This window comes from Myotis yumanensis, unplaced genomic scaffold, assembly GCF_028538775.1.
Source record: "Myotis yumanensis isolate MYYU_CA2020_CCGP unplaced genomic scaffold, mMyoYum1.0.hap1 SCAF_3, whole genome shotgun sequence".
Lineage (NCBI taxonomy): Eukaryota > Metazoa > Chordata > Mammalia > Chiroptera > Vespertilionidae > Myotis > Myotis yumanensis.
Genome location: NW_027223754.1, coordinates 89,534,538 through 89,554,100, shown reverse-complemented (window position 1 = coordinate 89,554,100; position 19,563 = coordinate 89,534,538). Strand labels below are relative to the sequence as shown.

At 46.5% G+C, this 19,563-nt stretch overlaps 1 protein-coding gene across 1 annotated transcript in view; it reads left to right on the top strand.

Moving 5' to 3' along the window:
- The window catches only part of LOC139006237 (guanylate cyclase soluble subunit beta-2-like), a 56,078-nt gene extending 39,695 nt beyond the window's left edge, over positions 1 to 16,383 (top strand). Inside the window, exons 11-14 of the mRNA XM_070408729.1 lie at positions 1,122 to 1,276; positions 4,705 to 4,856; positions 7,488 to 7,592; positions 16,238 to 16,383. Of these exons, the coding sequence (XP_070264830.1) occupies positions 1,122 to 1,276; positions 4,705 to 4,856; positions 7,488 to 7,592; positions 16,238 to 16,383 (558 nt within the window). The remainder of the gene's footprint in view (positions 1 to 1,121; positions 1,277 to 4,704; positions 4,857 to 7,487; positions 7,593 to 16,237) is intronic.
- The last annotated feature ends 3,180 nt before the right edge of the window (positions 16,384 to 19,563 follow it).

Below are 19,563 nucleotides of genomic sequence, written 5' to 3'. Positions count from 1 at the left end.
TGACTTTGGAGAGTGGTTGGGCAAAGTTTCTTTCACTTTTCTTTTTTTCCCTTTGGAAACATTAAATATACATCTACCTTGTAACCCAGAAATTCCACTTCTGGGTCTTTACCTGAGAAAAATGAAAATGTATGTCCATAAAAGGATCAGTACAGAATGTCCCTAACAGCTTCAAACTGGAAATAACCTAATGTTTATGTTTGGGAATAGGAGACTGAATAAATAAATTGTGATATATGCTTACATTAGAATAGTATTGAGCAAAAAAGGAATGAACAACAGGTACATACAACAGTATGGTGAATCTCAAAGACATTATACTGCATAAATGAAGCCTGATTCAAAACAGGATATCCTACATAATAAAAGCCTATATGCTAAGTGTCCAGTCGACTGGTTGGCCATTCAACCAATCAAAGCGCAATATGCTAATGATATGCTAAGGCTGCTCAACAGCTCGCTATGACATGCACTGACCACCAGGGGCAGACAGTCGACTGGTTGACCAGCCACTATGACATGCACTGACCACCAAGGGGCAGACGCTCCAACCAGTAGGTTAGCTTGCTGCTGGGGTCCGGCCAAGTCATGCCCTGGAGCAAGATGGGCCAGTCATGCCCTGGAGCCTTCCTGTAGTCCCTCCCTGCTGGCCAACCTCCCACATCACTCCCCGGCCCCAATCGTGCACCGGTGAAGTCCCTCGGCCTGGCCTGTGCCCTCTCTCAATCCGGGACCCCTTGGGGGATGTTGGAGAGCCGGTTTCGGCCCGATCCCACAGACCAGGCTGAGGGACCCCACTGGTGCACGAATTCATGCACCAGGCCTCTTGTACTATATAATACCATTTACGTGAAGTTCTAGAACAGGCAAATTAATCTATGGTCAAAGAAATAAGAAGGTGATTGCCTCTGCTGAGAGGATAGAACTGAACTGGAAGGAGCCCAACATATTTTATGAGATCTATATTAGCTAATCTATAATTTATTTTGGATGGTGGCTATAGGATAAACACATTTGTTGAAACACTTAAGATCTTTTATTTTATGTAAATTATTCCACAGTTTAAAAATAAGAGCAAAAATATTTGATGGTCTCTTTTCAGTGAGGTTCTCTCTTTACAGATCAGAGTGGGGATTCATACTGGACCGGTCTTAGCAGGTGTCGTGGGGGACAAGATGCCGCGGTACTGCTTGTTTGGTGACACTGTGAACACAGCTTCTAGGATGGAAAGTCATGGGCTTCCCGACAAAGTGCACCTCAGCCCCACAGCCTACAGGTAACCACTCACTCACTCATGCTCTCCTTTGTCCCTTCTCCTTTCAGAACTTACAGAGGGCCTAGCAGCCAGGAGATTGGGTAGTGGAGGAAACCCGTGTTTTCTCTTCCACGCCACACTAGCTTACAGAAGACATTGTGTCAGACAATAGATATTGTTGAGCCTCTGCTATAAGATAGTTTTGCTCTCAAGGAGCATAAAATCTAGATGTATATTTAATATTACCAAAAAAAAAATAGCCCAGAGGCCAAATTCAGTCTGCCACTTTATGTTTATTTTCATAAATAAAGTATTACTAGAACACAGCCATGCTCTTATTTACACACTGTCTATGGCTGTTTTCATGTTACAACAGTAGAGTTGAGTAGTTGTGAAAGACTGGATGGCCCACAAAGCCAAAAATATTTACTATCTGTTTATTTGTTTATTTAAAGTACCTTTTTATTGATTTCAGAGAGAGGAAGGGAGAGGGAGAGTTAGACACATAAATGATGAGAAAGAATCATCGATCAGCTACCTCCTTCATGCCCCTTACTGGAGATGGAGCCAGCAACCAGGGCATGTGCCTTCAGTGGGAATTGAACGGTGACCGGAATTGAATGGTGACCGGAATTGAACGTTGATTCATGGGTTGACTCTCAACCACTGAGACATATGGGCTGGGCTGCTATCTGTTCTTTTACAAAAAAAGTTTGCTGACCCTCAGTCTAGTGCAGCAGTTCTCAACCTGTGGGTCGCGACCCCTTTGGGGGTCGAATGACCCTTTCACAGGAGTCGCCTAAGACCATCGGAAAAACATATATAATTACATATTGTTTTTGTGATTAATCACTATGCTTTAATTATGTTCAATTTGTAACAATGAAAATACATCCTGCATATCAGATATTTACATTATGATTCATAACAGTAACAAAATTACAGTTATGAAGTAGCAAAGAAAATAATTTTATGGTTGGGGGTCACCACAACATGAGGAACTGTATTAAAGGGTAGCGGCATTAGGAAGGTTGAGAACCACTGGTCTAGTGGAAGAAGAAAGAAATATTCACAGATCATTATTTTAAAAGTGTGATAAATGATAGAGTTATACATAAAATGATACTTATGTTTTTTTGAGAACTTACAAGAGGTCACATTCTGTCCCAAGTTTTTTTTACATATGTTAGTTCATTTATTGTCACAACAATTCTATAAAAATATACTATTATTATTCTTATCTACAGATGAAAAAAATCAGGCACTAAAAGGTTAGTAACTAGTTGCCTCAGATCACAGGTAGGCTAGGAAGGAGAAGAGCCTGGATACAACCCAGGGGATCAGGCCTGGAGGGAATTACAGTGTGTGTGATGGGGCAAGGATGCCTAACCCAATAAAGAAATTCTTTGTGGAGGAGGATATTCCTGAGTGGAATCTTGAGCAAGGAGTTTCAGAGTAGGATTTAGCTCAAATTAGGGTATTGGGAGTGAAAAACAAGCAGGATAAACACTGAGGTAGAATCAGTACAGAGATTTATAAACAATTTAGCTTACTGAGGGGCTAGGGCTTACACAGTAGGCGAGGAAGAGCCCCCAAGGAGGGTGAGAGCACAGTGGCAAGGCCAGGGTCCTGTTTGAGCTCTTCACTCAAAACCAAGTAACACAGCTATGAGCATCAAGAAACGGGAAAGAGAAGAGCCGTTAGGAGTTTGATTTGAATCAGACATTGGCAGCGGGAATTTAGGGGAAGGTAAAATCAGCTAAACTTGGTAATTACTAAAAATGGGGAACGAGAAAGAGGGAGATGCCTCAAATGTTTCCCAGGTCTCCACCTTGGGGGACTAGGGCCAGAACCTCATCATCTGAAATAGGACAGGTAAGAGGGAGTCCGGGTCATCGCGGCAGATGGCGAGTTCCAGTGTGGGAGTGTTGAATTCAAAGGAATTGTGGAACATCTAGGTAAAGGTGCAATGAAATGGATGAATAAAATCTGAAGTGGAGTTGTTGGTTGGGGGTCCAGACTTGGAGTAAGCAACACATAGGTAGTAATTAAGCCATGAAAGTTGGTAAGATCACCAGAGGAAGGATGCAGTGTGAAAAGAACAGCGGCAGGTGGAGAAAGAGGAGCCTGGGTATGAGGTGGGAGAAACAGAAAAGAACCAGGCATGGAAGTTCAGGGAGAGAAGTGCCCTTGTGGATATTTTTATGGGGGAGAAATTGAACAAACATGACAAATATAGTAACAGGACTGAAAAATATTCAGCAGAGGTTTTGCGGGACATTTTCAGAAGTTGTGGTAGACTTGTGGGGATAGACACTGGATTATGGGTTGAAGGATAAAAAGAAGAGAGCATTTTGGGGGGATTAAAGCAGGATAGAATCAAGTGAGAAATTCTTTTGTTTCTATTTAGGATGAAGGAGATCTTAGCATGCTTACAGGCTGAGGGGAGGATGCAGATGGAGAGGGAGCTGAAGCTGAGGGGAGAGGTGGCTGATGGGGCCTGGGCCTGAAGAGGTGGTGAGGAAGCATGGATGGGGTGCTCTTGAACAAGACACCTCATCCTCTGAGACTGGGGAAAAGGGTGGATGTGGTCAATGAGATGAGCAGTTGCTGGGTCTCACCTATAATGATTAAAATTTCATAGATGAATCAGATCACGAGGTAGGAGGCACAGGCAGCTGCTTGAGAGTGAGGAGAGAAGGTGCCAAATGAGGGAAATTGAGGAGCGTGGTGAATGTCTGACACCTCCATGAAACTGGTCCAGGACAAGGGAAGGTTGATGAGTGCTGAGACCTGGCTGAGGCAACTGACCAGGAATTGGAAACATTTCTAGTTTGCACTGTTCTGTGGTTCTCCTCCAACATCTCTCAGCGGCCAGTTAATAAATAAACATTTTATAGTTTTTCCATAACTCTGTCTCTTTTCATGGTCCCCTTTTTCTCCTCTTCCTGGGTTCCTTGGCAGCCAGAAATCAAGGAGTAGCTTGGGTAGTTAGGATGAGCATGATGACACCTTGCGGGTATATCGGGGACTTGGAGAAGGTGGAGAGAAGAGGGCTGACCTCCTAGGAGCCCCTTGTTTCAGAACCATGCAGAGATGGTGCACACACAGGTTTGGGATGTGGCCGTAGAGGTGTGAGGGCTGCGGGTCTGAGCCGGGTGCTAGAGGGAGAAGTGGTAGTCAGGGCACAGGGTTTTGGTGGGACCCCTGTGCTCTCCCTCTCCCTTCGGCACCCTGTTCAGATGTCTGAGCTCATGCCTCCCTCCTCCGGCCTCCTGCCTCTTTGTCCCCTTTAGCAGGCCCTACTGATGTGTCAGAGTCCCACTCCTCCGCTGTGTGCCCTGAGCCTCAGACAGCTCCTCTCTCACTATCCGTCCCATTGTAGCCAACTCTCCCGTTACAGACCTGTGACCTTTGATATCAGGTGCATTTATTTTCCCTCTGTGCAGAGCCCTGGAAAACCAAGGGTTTGAAATAATTAAGAGAGGTGAAATCCAAGTGAAAGGAAAAGGGAAAATGACCACATACTTTCTGATCCAGAACTTGAATGCCTCAGAGGATGAGATCATGGGGAGACCTCAAACTCTGCTTGATCACAAAGGTAAGCCAAGAGAGGCCTCATTATGGGTGTGAATATTTTTCCCACTGACCATGTCAGACATGTTTAGTGTGGTCCTTCGGTTTGCAGGGTCAGCGTGGGTATCATCCCTCACCACAGCCAAGCTGTTACCTTCCATTCGGTAACAGCTCCAGAGAATCAATGCAGCCATTTTGCCCTGAACGCTCTTCCCTTGCATCCTGAATGTTATGCTATTCCTTGAGCCAAGCTGGTAGACAGTCTAAGGGTCTCTCACACATTTGTTTTCAAGGTTCTTCCCTGTCCTAGAAATGAGCTTTTTCCATGAGCCTCTCCTGCAGCTGGGCGGGTTCCAGAGTCTTCCTCTGCTCCTCAGCCTCAGGGGCTCCGGAACAGGCTTTCCTCACACACTGGAACCTTTCACCTTCCTCATTTTCTGCTGGCTTCCAAAACTGGGAAGAAGGACAAAATCCGTGACTCACCCAGCTCCAGGAATGACAAAAGAATGAGTTTAGGTTAAAACCACCTAGTGCTAAGCTGGACCAGAGATCACTGTTTGGCTCATTGTGCTCAAAAAAAGCAGCATATGCAACTCAACAAGGGGGTCTCCTTCAGCTGCAAGGTGGATCCCATCCACCCTAGGTGGTCAGGGCCCCTTAACAAGGATCCAGGTTAGTTCTGGGACATACTGACAGGAAGGAAAACCCAGTAGCAGGAGGCAGACCATCATGAACCGCTGAACCAAACTAGAGAACAACATGGATTTATTTGGACAGAAACTAATCTTTAGCTGCTCCAGGGTCCTGCAAAGAAAAATTTCTAAATCCAGCGGTTTCTCATTTACATAGTTAATATATGCAGGATGTGTCTTTGGGACATGAAATATAGCTATTATTCTTATAATTTGGGTAATACCAACAAACAGATGGGTATTTGAAGGAATTTTAAAATAGTTTTCACAGTGCTTTTATTCTAATACCAGCTCACTTTAGTGTCCCTGTGAGCTGCTATTGGTTTTGGCCACATTTTACTGATGGAGACACTGAGATAAATCTAAACTAAAAAATAGAAATAGCTGGCTAATAAAAGTCAGGAGCCACCCTGACTGCTATGCGAGCTTTTGGTCTCTGGATTTCTAGGCTCTAGGTGCCTTGCCCACCAACCTCATCTTCCTCCTCACCCCATATCCTCCCACAATACAAAGGGTTGCTAGAGGGGGATAAACAACCATTTTGTCTATTTTTTCTTGGTTATCAGAAGCAGACAAAGTGAAGGAGGTGGGGTGTTTTGCCCCCTCCTAGTGGGAGAGAAGAAGACAGAGCTGAAGGCTTTAGCACCAGGACAGGAAAGAACCTTGCTCAGAAGGCGTGCCTCGCTCAAACCTGACACTACTTTCTCCCATTCCCACTGCAGGGGTTCCTAAACTTTCCAGTTTGAAAAACGGGATTCTAGGTCTGGGTCAGTAGAATCTAACCTGCTTTCAGTTCTGAGCTGGAAAAACCAAAGAAAAGAAAAATAACCAAGTAGAAAACTTGTAATGGTGCCTCAACTGAAGATCTCAGTATGGACCCTGAGAAACGGGCGGGGGGTGGGGGGGTGGGGTGGGGCAGAGAGGGAGAGGTAGCCTCTCTCAGATGCAAACAGGAAGTAGGTAGCCCCCAGGCACGGCTTATAATAGAGTCACCCCTTCCTCTGGGCTGACACCAGCGCCCGCCCCCCCCCCTCCCCCCGCCTGATCCCCTTGGCCAGGTACTAGTACCTCCAAAGAGAAATGGCACAACCTAGTGTGTGGAACCCTTTCTTTTTGTGCTTCTGTGCCTTTCCCTCGCCCTTTCCTCATCAGCCTAGGATTCCCGCGGGCAGCCTCAGCCTCCAGGCTCTGGGGCAGGGGCGCCTGCCTCTCCGTGCCTGCCCTCCTGTCCCCACTGGAGTGCAGCCTGGGAGGTTCGGGCAGGAGCTAGAAGGCCCGGAGACCCTGGCTGACACTGCTTCCTAAATGTCTCAGAGGCTCCGGAATGTGATCCCACTAACCAGCAGGGGCGGAGTTTCTCAAAGCCAGTGACGGAGGAGGGGACGCAGAAGCACTAAGATGCATGTAATGCGCTTCCCAAGGGCGCCTCTTTCTCAGATTGGCTCCCACGGCACACCCACTGGCTTTTCAGGCGATTCAGGGAGGCCTGGGAGGGACACCAAGATGGACTTGAGGAGATTTGAACGCGCACCCGGTGCTGAGAGCCAGGCGGTAGACCAGCAGGCGGTGGCAGGTGCCTCAGCAGCGCCCTTCCCGTGTCCTCACGGGTGAACGGCCCCTCTCAACCCGCCTTGCCCCCGACAGGACGATCCCCAGGAGGCAACAGGAACAAGAAAGGATGGTGTCCAGGAGAGCTCTTCCCCAAGCCTTTTTCCTTTTCCCCCTTTTGCTCTCCAAAGCAGGGGGCTTGCTCCTCCTTCTTCCAGGTGGTGAATGCATTATACACACCAAGTGTCCTGTGGCCTCCCCAGCAGTGATGTCGCCCAGTGGGCACTCCTGTCTGTCCAGTCCTTCGCAATGGGCACCTGAGCGAATCCCAGGGTCTGCTCATGTCAGAGGCACCGCTAGGGAAGGCTGCTCTCACGTATGTTCTCACTTTTCCTTCTCCTCATGCTTTTTGGCAGGAGCTAGTGCTCAAGACAGTCAAGACAGCGAAACTGTGGCGGTCACAGGGGTCATGAGGTACGCAGACAGCCGGCAGCTGCTCCCGCAGAGAGACACCGGCTGTGGTGAGTGCCAGAGCAGCCGCAAAGCCCCAGCGCTGTGCCGCCCGCGGAGAGGGCTGCGGGCTCAGAGTGCGGCTCCTGGGAGCCAAAAAGAGCCAGCGGCACAGCTCTGCCAGGTTTGGGGTCCTGGGCCGGAAGCCTTGGACTAGCTTCTTACTGTATTTTGAATAAGTTTTTTAATGCTTTCCCACCCACTCACCTCCCCAACCCAACTGTCCCAGGGAGGTCCCTCTGAGTATCTCTAATGCTCAGAAAAACTGATAGTCTCCACGCCCCCACTAAATGAGGTTACTCTGCACACTGCCTGCACTGGGTGCCTCCTAATGAGAAGTGCGGCGACCTCCTTGCCTTGCCACCCTATGGTGCTTCCTAGAGAACTCAGATCCCTGGCACTGCCACAAAGAGTTGGCCCCGTGATCCTCCTCCCCACTTTGTCCTTGAAGGTGGGAGGGAGGGGAGGTTTCTCCCAATTCATGCTGCTCTCAGCTGCCCTGGTGAGCCACTGGGCTCCCTTGAGCTGTTCTCAGGCACAGCTTGGTTTTGAGGGTGGGTCACAGGAACTGATGAAGGGCCAGGGAGGGCCTGTGAATGAGTCCCTGTAGGAGCAGCACCCCCACACCTCTCCTTTCTGGGCTGTGCAGCCCCTGCTACCGTCTCCCTTTCGGGAAACCCCACCTTAAGCGACCCAAATGGAGTGAAGCTTTGAGACAAGGCAGCAGGGTATGTCTGTGACAGAGTACAGCGTCCCAGGGATTTTTCAAAAACCATCCGTGGTCACTGAGTTAGTGTCATAAGACAATGGATAATTCATGTGAAGAGTTAGAACAGTTTAATGATTCATATAAAGAGTTAGCTATTGTTACTTTTATTAGACAATGTCTCTTAGATTGAGTATCACTTGAGCCCTTGGCATTGGGCATCTCCCAGATGCCTGAAGACTTCTCTCTAGTTTGATCCCAGTGCCTGAGGTTGAGGGAATGATCAGCACCCTTCTGTTCAGTTCTGGTGAGAGGAGACCGAGCACAGCTTTCCTCCTCCTGATCTGGAGTCAGGTGGATCCTTGGGTTCTGGGAAGCTCGAAGCTCGAAGCGGACTTTGTGCCCTTACCCACAGGCACTTCCTACAGTTGCATGCTTCTGAGAGTGCTCAAGCCCCGATAGCCGTCAGTGCTATTACAGTATGGAATTAGTCCCATGGCTATTCTCAGAACACAGGTAAGAAACTAGAAGTTCAGAAAGGTCATATAATTTATATAACAGCCCACAACTCATAAGCGGGAGAAATAAGACTTGATCTTCAGGCTTGTTTGTGTGGGGCCGACCATGTCCATGTGAGCCCTCTGAGTAACAGACCAAAATGATTTCATTTACCCCAAGTGGGAGGCTGCTGCACTTGGACTGCTTGGCTTCACAATGGCCCAGCCATGCTTCTCTCAGATCCTCTGGGCCCCATTTGAACAGATTTCTGATTATTGGGTGAGGGCAGATGCATTAATATGGAATAGCTGACACACTGTAGGGACTGATATAAAGTGCAACATGAGCCAGAGGCTTGGAGAAATGAGAACCAAGCCAGTGGGCCATTGGGCCTCACTTTAGCTACCCAAACCCAGACCTACCGAGTCAGAACTGCTTTTAACAACTTCCCGTGGTAATTTGATTTTGAATTTAACCCAACACAGGCTTCTTCCTTATCTCGAACGGTTGGCAGCAGACACAGAATTTAGCCTTGAAGGTTTTGCACCACCTGCTCTCAGCGCCCGGCCTTTCATCGAGGTTTAGATCCCAGTTCTCATGGGGTTTGGCTAGATCTGATAATGTCATACTTAGCTGTGAGGTAGGTGAAGGCTGTCAGGGTCACTGCAGAACCCCCACTCTCACCCGCAGCCCCAGGGCCGTTCTGCCTGGCCCCGACATGGATGTCATTATGGGAAAGTGTTTCCACCAGTAGCCCAAACCTGTCAGGGCTCCCAAATTAAGTGGCTGTTAGATCTTGCTACCTCAGAGATCTGCCTGTTTCCCAGGCACTAGGCAGTCGGGAAAACATTCCAGGCTCAACTCATTGATCACGTCTGCCACAAAACTCACAGGTTATATTACCTGGTTGACAAACTTATGACCGCTCTCCAGGGGCATTTCCATCTGACTTGGCTCCCTGGTGTGGGAATCGGCCTTGCTCCCCTGTGAGGACTCTTGCTCCTGTGAGGTCTCAGGGTCCTGGCAGCACACGCAGCTGCAGTGGTGTCAGGAGAACACCACCTGGACCCCTCTCGAGGGCCAGCTGAGATGGGATGCTCACCCCTTCCTTCAGCTTTCTCTAAAGAGGAGGCCCATCCAATATCCGCCCATCAGCTGGGGCAATAGGAAAAGCTCCAGTGGGACCCAGGCCTGCAGGCTGCACCCAGGGCCTCATTTGCACTTCAATGACACGCTTTTCTTTCAGTGAACTTTGTATTTGGGTGTTAGATCATCTCTGTGGAGAGACTCCCCAGTGCAATTAAAGGGGTGTACTGAGCCAGAGTGAAATCAGTGTGTTGACTTGGATATTTGAGCAACCACCTTTCAGCAGTGACTTAAAAATTGGCCTTCCAGCTGTCCCTGCTGGCAGGCTCTCCCGGCATCTGCCAGACCCCTGTTAGTGTCTTTTTCAACTTTCAGCTCGCTTCCACTTGTCTCCTAACGGATTTTCCCAGCGATTATAGTAATGGGTTCCAGGCTGACCTTCATAGAGCACTTAGGCAAGTGGCCCCGGCCCCTCTCTGTTAGTGACCCCTCCTTATAAATCATAGGCCCAGGTGTCCACTTGCTGGGTTCATGGCAGGTGAAGTCAGTTTGGAGGACTTCTTCACCAACTTCCAATTGCTCCTCTGGTGGATATTAGTGGGGAGGGTCCCTCTGCTGACTGAGGTTAGGGGTTAGCAGTCTGCCTGCTGGGGGAGAGGGGGTTGCCGATTCCTCCAAATTTGACTCTATTTTCTCAACAGGAAGAACTTCCCCACTATTTGTAGTCCCCCTGATGGATGATTCTTGGATGCTCTTGTGGTCACTTATTGCCAGGTCCTTGCCCCTCACTTTGCAGAGTTTTGACAATACAAGCGCTTTTCCCAGACATGTCTGGTGACCTGGGTCCAGCTGGCTTGGAGCCAGGTTAAGGAGCCTGGGCCCCTAGTCTCAGCGTTTCAACAGCCTTTCTGAGGCCTTTATAAGTGTGGCTGTTAACTCCTCCTGACCTTTTCTACTTGGGGCTGATGAATGGCATAGCTGTGTTTAGCCTCAGTCTTTCTAGGAGTTGAGCTGTTAACACAGCAATGTTCTATAGATGCTTTATTTCTCTATTCTGAGGGCTGAGGTCATAGACTAGGGCTGGGCCCCTAGGCTCAGCGTTTCAACAGCCTGCTTTCTGGGGTACCTTTGAGTACTGGATGAGATATTACATATCATCTGAAAACTGTAAAGTGCAGAAGACATGTCAGGAATGACAGCCGCTTAATCATTTAGGGACCCTATTGTTGAGAACTCATTCACTTAACAAATCCATGAGTCTTGGCACAAAACTGTAAGAGGTACTACAAGGGTTTAAAATAATAAGAATGAGCCCTGCCTGAGTGGCTCAGTTGGTTAAGCGTCATCCCGTACACCAAAATGTGGTTAGATTTCTGGTCAGGGCCATGCCTAGGTTGCAGGTTTGATCCCCAGTCAGGGCTCATATAGGAGGCAACAGAGTGATGTTTCTCTCTCTCTCTTTTTCTCCCTTCCCCTCTTTCTAAAAATCAATTAAAAAAATACCCTTGGTGAAGATTTAAAAAAAATAAGAATGATCTGCTGCACAAAGGGGCTTTAGATCAGCAGGCAGAAGGCGATGCACATGGAAGTCAGGACTTCAGCCTAGTGCAAGGTGCTACAGGGCCAACTTCGAGCACAGGTGACGCTGGATAGACCCCAAGGACATGGAAAACCTTTAGGAGAAGGTGCAGGTGACGCAGGAACAAGGATGTGGCCTCTCTGATCTCTAGAGAATGCAGGGGCTTCTGGATGCTGGAGAACTAGTCCTCCAGGGTGTGGCCTCTTTTGCCTGTGGGTAGACATAGAAGGCAAGGGGGTGGATGATTCTAGAAATGGCAACCCCTCCTGAAAGCTGGGGAATCCATTGCACCCTTTTTATTTCTAGTATAAAATTCTGCTGGTGGAGTTTTCCTCCAAAAATATCACTTCTAGAATTCATGGCTCCTTTCTCTGTTCACACCTCTTGTATGGTCAACTTTGCCCTCTCCCCAGAGCAGGTGGATTTATTGTAAAATTAACCCAGACAGAACCAAGTGAAAGGATAGAGGGTGTTCAGCACACATGGAGAGCAAACAGAATAAAGGCCAGGAGGGGGCCAGGCTGAGAGGTACAGAGGGACACGACATCCAACCACAGGCCCCATGCTGGGAAGTACCGGGAGGGGTAAAGCCTAGACAACTGAGACAACTCAACTGAAGGTCTGACTTCAGGCTCAAGCCAACCCCCACCCAATATGATGGAAAGTCATATTGAAACCAAAAGATGGCTTCCCATATCTTATTCTCTCTAGGAGTTTAGAAAAAGGTACAGAATTCATAAGAAATTATTTTAATTGCCAATGTAAGAATCCCTTATTATAACCCCAAATCACATACTTTATGACCCACAGAACCCTGCCTGTAACAACTGGGCAATGACCCAAATTCCACCCACATTCCTAAAAATAATAGCATTTCCTGAAACTTCACATTGCTATCACTCCTGCACCCCAAGTTCCTGTAGGAGAACATGACTCATGTGATAGTTGTTTTCCATAGAGAAAAAGATTTCTTCTGCAACCATTTTTTTAATTTAATCAATTTTATTTTATATTGAAATGGGTTTCTGTGGTGCTTTTAATTCTTTATTAGGCTGTGTTAGTTTGTTCAACTAAAGAAGGCTTATTTGTTCATTCATTTATATCATAGAAGGAATATTTAAATATTATTTTTTTAAGCAAGAAAGTACAGGTAAACCAAAAGAAGACACCAAAAGCATCAGTAATTCCATCAGAAAGACTACTATCAAAATTTTGGTGCCTATCTTCCCAGACTTGTGTGTCTATGCATGTGTATGTGTATACATATATACTTTTTCTTACAAAATTAGGGTTGTCACATATACAGTGTTCTGTAACTTGGCAGGTCATGATTTTCTTTTGAACATATAAACATATTTCAAAACAGAGGAGAGAATTTTATTTTTATTATTATTTTTTAATATATTTTATTGATTTTTTTTATAGAGAGGAAGGGAGAGGGATAGAGAGTTAGAAACATCGATGAGAGAGAAACATTGATCAGCTGCCTCCTGCACACCTCCCACTGGGGATGTGCCCGCAACCAAGGTACATACCCTTGACCAGAATCAAACCTGGGACCTTTCAGACCACAGGCCGACGCTCTATCCACTGAGCCAAACCGGCCAGGGCAAAGGAGAGAATTTTAAAAAGACGTATGTGCTTCACATGGTACATTCATTTCCCATGCGACTTGTGCTGTCACATCTCAAAAGCCACAGTGACATCGTAACAAATGGAAACCCAGTTATCTTTTACTTCTGCACATTTACAACATACCTGCAAGGACCCTGCTGTTCCATGAGTCCTGATGTTGCCTCTGAACTTTCAAAGAATGGTTAATCTTGTTCAATTTAGCTTTGGTATTTAGATTATTCCAGATGTCTAAATATCAGTAATCTATGGATGATGTACATTGCAATTCTCAATGAATCATAAAACTTAATTAACCAGAAGGCAACATTTCCCAATGTGCACAATGAGCATTTAGTATAGGAAAATGATGGCACTAATAGGCAATCTTAGAGGGTGGTGACCAATGTGTACACATATGTACTTTTTTCTTACAGTGGTCTTGTGGGAGCAACTGATGATGTATGAGAATTCATTTCAAGTAAACAAAGAAATTCTTCCACCATCTGTATTGTGGAATTAGATTGGGGTTAAAATGTCAAATATATACGGGTAGAAATTTCAAGAGAGTCTTGCAAATCTGGGCTGACCAAGTCTGCTTTGAATTGTCAGGCGGCATTGACTCGCATTGATGGAGTCATACTTGGCCTGTCCAGCTTTCAACATGCCATCTCAGTTCTCTTCCCAACACAAACCTAGCACGTCATCTTTTTCTCCCTGTTGACCAGGAACATTTTCCTCAAGGAGTGAAAAGGAAAGAGAAAAATTAGTTTAATAGAAATGTAAGAAAAATGGGAGTAGAAATGGAGAAGAAGAAACATTGATTAGGTACAAACAAGAAAATGAAAAATGGCCAGGTTAGAAGAGAGAAAAATATGCTGTGGAAGTGAGAGAAATAAACCAGTAATGGAAAGCTCAGTGGAAAATTTTTGAGAAGATAAATTAGAAGGGGAAAAAAACAAACAAAAAAGTGTTGAATAAAAGGGAGACTAAGAGATATGAAAAACGTTATTTTCTAGTGTTGAATTTACTTCTAGAATTCCTTGTCTGAGGTTCAGCCAGAAAATAGATTACTCATCTTGGTTACAAAGAAATCATGGTGCTGTCTGGCAGTGGGCACACATTGTATTCAGCCCCTGAGTGTTGACAGGTGAAGGCAAAGTTTTCTTTGCTATATTTCCTCCTTTTTTTCTTAAGAACTCCAACCCCTTCTGGTTGTTTTTATTTTCATTAGGGTAACCCTCAACATTTGGTGAAATTACAAAGACACAAAACAAATAAATTCTGTGATCATAGTATTATTTTGTGGATATTTTCTCTCATATGTCCTTTTAACATTTCTGTGAGTTGAGTGGGAGATGGATATATTATTTAGTCTCCTTTTACATCTGGAGAAACTGAGGCACAGAGAGATGTTGGATGGAGTATTGATGAACATTTATAGACCTGGAGGCAGACAGCTATATCTTCTCAATAAAAAAAAAAATTACATTTCTATCTGCAATGAACTCCTTTTTTTCTTTTTTTTTTTTACAATGATACCAAAACCAAACTGATCTCAAACTTTTCAAACACTCTGTCCTTATCATTTATCTTGCCTGTTTCCATGTTTGAAAATTCAATTCCTTTTAAAATTATAATATTGTTTACATCTCAAAGAAAAACAGTACCATAATAAACCCTGTAATTTCAAGTGAAAGGAATAGTGTTTGAAGTAATAAAACTAGTAGACAATTAGCAAAAAAACAAAAACAAAACAAAACAAAAAATAAAACCCCATACCTGAAAAATTAACAATTTTCAAAGACATTGCTGAACATGATTCCGTCTTTCGATGACAGAAGTGAGGGGAGGATGTGGTATAGTGAATGTGTAGCTAAGGACATCTTCACTAGGCCAGTTCTAGTTTGGTCATATCCTATAAAAATGTCACACTTGAACCTTGACTCTTATCAGATTGGTCCCAATTTATGCATGAGCTAAATATTCGATATAAATCATTTCCTGGAGTTGCACCAGTGACATGTTTCTAGGTGTTCCAGGAACTGCCCCCTTCTTTGAGCTTTGTCTCAGTCTAATTGTGATGGAAACTACCCATTGCTTTTTTATCTTAAGACAAAGTTAACCAGAGGCTAAAGATAGAAGCCCCTCTTGCATTTCCTGATTTCTAGGACACTAGAGCCTCAAATATAATATGTGAGCCTCTCTGAACTTGAATGTCTCTGGAACAATGGCTAGTGTAAAACGAAGAAGAGGGAATGCTGTATGACTTTAAAATCTTAGATGCTGACCTTTCCAAATGAAACTGCAGGGAGAGCAGGAGGTGGAGACAGTGTCTTCATCCAGGCCTGTTCCACTCCTTCTCTGAGTCCTCTCCCTCCCTCCTCGCCGTGCCTCACAGAGCCGGGGGCTTTTCCAGTGCTTTCTCCCGGGTTGCCTTTCCATACTTAGAATTAAGAACAGGCATCTTTGAGTTGTACTCTATGTGGGGCACTGTGCTAATCACTTTATATACATCATCTAATTTAATTATCCCAATGACCCGGGGAGGCAGGTGTAATCATTATTTCCCCACTTTTCAGATGAGGACAATGAGGCCCAGAGCCGGTAATAAGGAGCAGTGGCCATGCTGGGAATGAGCATTTGCCTCTGTGCTGTTGATGCGCCGACCCCTTCAGGAGTGGGGAATGTCCGGCTCGAGGGCTGCAGTAGGCCGGCAAAATCATGTAGTCTGGCCCTGCCAAGGCAATAAGGGTGGTTAGTTAAATGTTTGGCCAAATACAGCAGGGTAATTTTTAAGTTGATCATTTTGTATAGCCTGGGAATGATGGTATAAATATCCAAATGGCTCTTGGCAGAAAAAGGCTCCCCACCCCTGTGGACAGTCGCAGAGCAGCAAGTCTAGATGCTCGGTGCTCTTATGTGAGTTATGGACAGGGAAAGATTTGGTATGTGACCAACAAGATGTCACAGTGTGGAATGAAAAAAAAAAATAATGTGGCAACACGGCTGAGGTCTGTATGCACCCCTTTGGCCTGGGCTCCTGCCAAGGAGGTGGGAAAGAAAGCCTATGGTGCCCACACTGTGTTTTCTGGGGCCTGGCTTAGGCAGACACCCCTGATGCAAAGACCAGTCTGAAGCTTGACTGATTCACTCACCTGTCTGTCTTGTTTCAGATTCTGAGGAATGGATGCCTGAAGGGAGTCCAGTGTCTGGACAGGACTCTGTGGAGGCAGCTGACAGAGAACGGTCTTCAGATCAGACAGAGACACATCCCTTTGTTAATGACACTCTGCCCTCTGGTTTCTGTGCTCTGTTGTAACAGAGGGGAAGGGAACCCCTTGACTTAATTTTCCCCCTACTCAGTTTTATGGTAACAAAGTAACTTCTTTTCATTCCTCAGCTCAAAACTTCTTAAGCTGCATCTCTTCCTCACTGTCCCTTTGAGAATAAAAGTCTACAAATGAAACACAATCATGACAAGTTTGGAAAATGTGCTTTTACAGTCTCAGGTCAAAGCCAACCCTTATACTTTGAGACGTTGGGTCTTGATTGTTCTCATAGGTCACAAGTTTGGCTGTGGGGCTGTTTCTGTTTTCTTCCAACAGGAGTGAATGCCTTGCAGCTCCCATCACTGTAGCTCCACTGAATCCCTGCCTCTGAGCAAAAGCCCCAGTGGCCACCTTCAGAGGACACCCTGACCTTGGGCCTTGGAGCTCATTCCATGCAGTGCCTTGTTTTAAATGATGATGGGATTAGGGAGAGGGGAGAAAGGAGACCCAGATCTCCAGTTTAGGAATCGCCCCACAACACAGCCTGGATGTGAAAGGCACTCAGCCAGGAAATAATTTTCATTCCCAGCCTTGGAAATTGCATGAAGCAATAGAACAAAAACTGCACTCCCCAGAGATGTCCTGAAAGTGAAGTGGGAGAGAAATGTGAAAATCACAGGAAGGGCAGAGTTAGGAGAGAGGGAATCAAGGCAGAGCGCAGCCAGACGCCCAGGGCCCTTGGCGGGCTTCCTTGACTGCACAGAACGCTCCTGCACTGCTTCCCGCGGCAGGCGTGGGATCACCTGCCATGGAGAGGGTCGGAAGTGTGTGGCATGGGGAGAGGGCTGCAGCACGGTGATCTATGGACTGTGCAGCTATACTTACTGTCTGTGAAAGATATATGTATGTATATATATTGGTGCCTGGGTAATAAAGAAAATCTAAGGGCACACAAAATTTTGTGATTCATGCTTATTAGGTCCTTACTTTTCTCCAGAGGCATTAACTTTCAGCTCTTCCTAGGAGGGCATGGGCAGGACCTGACTCTGTCCCCAGCCAATCCCAGGGGCAGGAGGTGAAGGAAAGGTGATGAGAGTTGAATAACTTGATTCATTCTTCTAGATAGCGCCTGTGTCTTGTCTCTAGAAATAGGCAGGTGTGGCCCAGTTTCACAGGGCTACAGCCTCCAGATTAGACTGAGCACAAAGTGCTGAGTCAAGAGGTACGGTTTTGTCCAAACTGCACCACCTGATGGCTTGGTATCTTAGTTTCAGCCACTATAAAATGGTGGCAGCTGCCCCACTTACCCCACAGGTGTTTTTTTGTTTGTTTGTTTTCTGTTTTTGTCTGTGTGTGTGTCTGGGGGTGGGGTGGTGTGTGTGTGTGTGTGTGTGTGTGTGTGCAGTCATTAAAATACAAGAGTCAAAAGATGAATGTGATACAATAATAGTAACTACTAACATTTATTGACCATCCACCACATGCTAGGCACTGGCCTTGCACACATGTTACACGTTATTTCTGTTCCTGACAACAACCCAGTAATAAGACAGCTCTTCCAGATACTTGACAGATGCGGAAACAGAAACATGGGGAGATTTGGTGGCCTGAGATCACGCTACTGGTAGCGGTGAATAGCTTAGACAGGACATGTGCTGTTTATGTTATTACAACATCAAAAAGGACAGGATAGCCTGAAGGTATGGACCCTGGAGCCAGGTGGAACCAGGTTTGAATCCTGGCTCTACCATCTACCAGATGTGTGAGTTTGGAAAAGTTGTTTAACATCTCTGTGCCTCAATGTCCCCTTTGTAAAATGGGAATGATCAGAGGACCTGCCTCATAGGGGTGTCATGAGGATTATATGAAATATATACAAAGCACTTGAAAGAGTTACCCACACGTAGTAAGCATCTTTAAATGCCAGTACTTTTCATTTTTTTAAATATTGCTATTAAGTTGTCTCCCTGCTAAATTAGGGGCAAGAAAAGATGATTCTTCTTTACTTCCCCTGTATGCTTTCCTTCCAAGTCCTTCAGCTCAGTTATGAGCAAGAACCCAACCCGGGACTATGAACTCTGTAAGGCGGTAGCATTGCCCATGAGATGAAGAGCAAAGCAGTTGTTTGGTGAAGTGGAAGGAGAAGAGCAGGAACCTGAGGCCTCGGCTCCCAGCTGGCAGCTGTGCTGAGACTGCCAGACCTTGTGAAGCAGGTGCCCTAGCCCTGGTTGAAAATGGAGAGGATTTTGTTCAATGTTTATTATGATTGAAATAATCATTTCCCATGTAAACGAATGGCTCTATCCTGCATTTGGTGTCCCCTGGAGCCTACTATTTACTCTGGAACAAATACTGTAGAGACCAACTTCAGGTGCCCAGGGAACCCACCAGGCTGCTGGTGTGCTCTGTGACCCCCTGAGGCTCCCAGGGGAGCGTTCTCTCTGGGATGCACCTCTCCAGGTTGGAGCCCTCCGGAGCCCCTGAGTGTGTGAACATCCACTGAGCGTGCAGAGTAGCTCTTAGGACGTCTGCCCCTCTGCAGCCTCTGCCAGTGCTCTAACTCCAGCCTCTGGTGTCTGCCTGGTGTCCATCAGCCGGGCCTCTGGCTGTCTTTCCAGATAACAGACTTGTTTATGAGAAGTGAATGCCTTGCTCAGCCGGGAAGGCAGGATGACTCCAGGCTGAGCCCTGCTCCAGCCTTAGGACCTTCCAGGAGAGGCATCTCCCTCCACCGAAACCTGGTTACATTCATTTTACCCGGGACCCTGTCTGGCTCCAAGCCCCTTAGCTCCCTCCAGCCCAGGGGCAGGGCATACTCAGATCTAAGCAGATGGCTGGTCTGGCTTCTGACCTGGTCTAGCAGGCCAGACCATTACAAATTCACAGGCCTCCAGCCCGTGAAGAGAGATGGAAATTTTCATTAGTAAGAACTTAAAAACTGTCCCCCATCCTTCCCCAGCGGAGTCCAGAGCTTCACCCCATGGTGCCTTCAGCTGGTGCTGCCCCACCTCTCAACCTCTCACACACCGAGCCTCTGGAGGTGGAGCTCATGGCCGCGAGCAGAGGGGTAAGGATCTGTCAGGGGCCCTTTGCCGCCCCTTTCTCCTTCCTTTGTAGACACCCAAGTCCTGTTTTCAAATGTTTGGGCCTGGCCAGGGGCTGGCATCTCACCCCCCGCTGGGCTATGACTGGCTCATTCTTTGTAACAACCCAACCTCCCCCACCCCTTC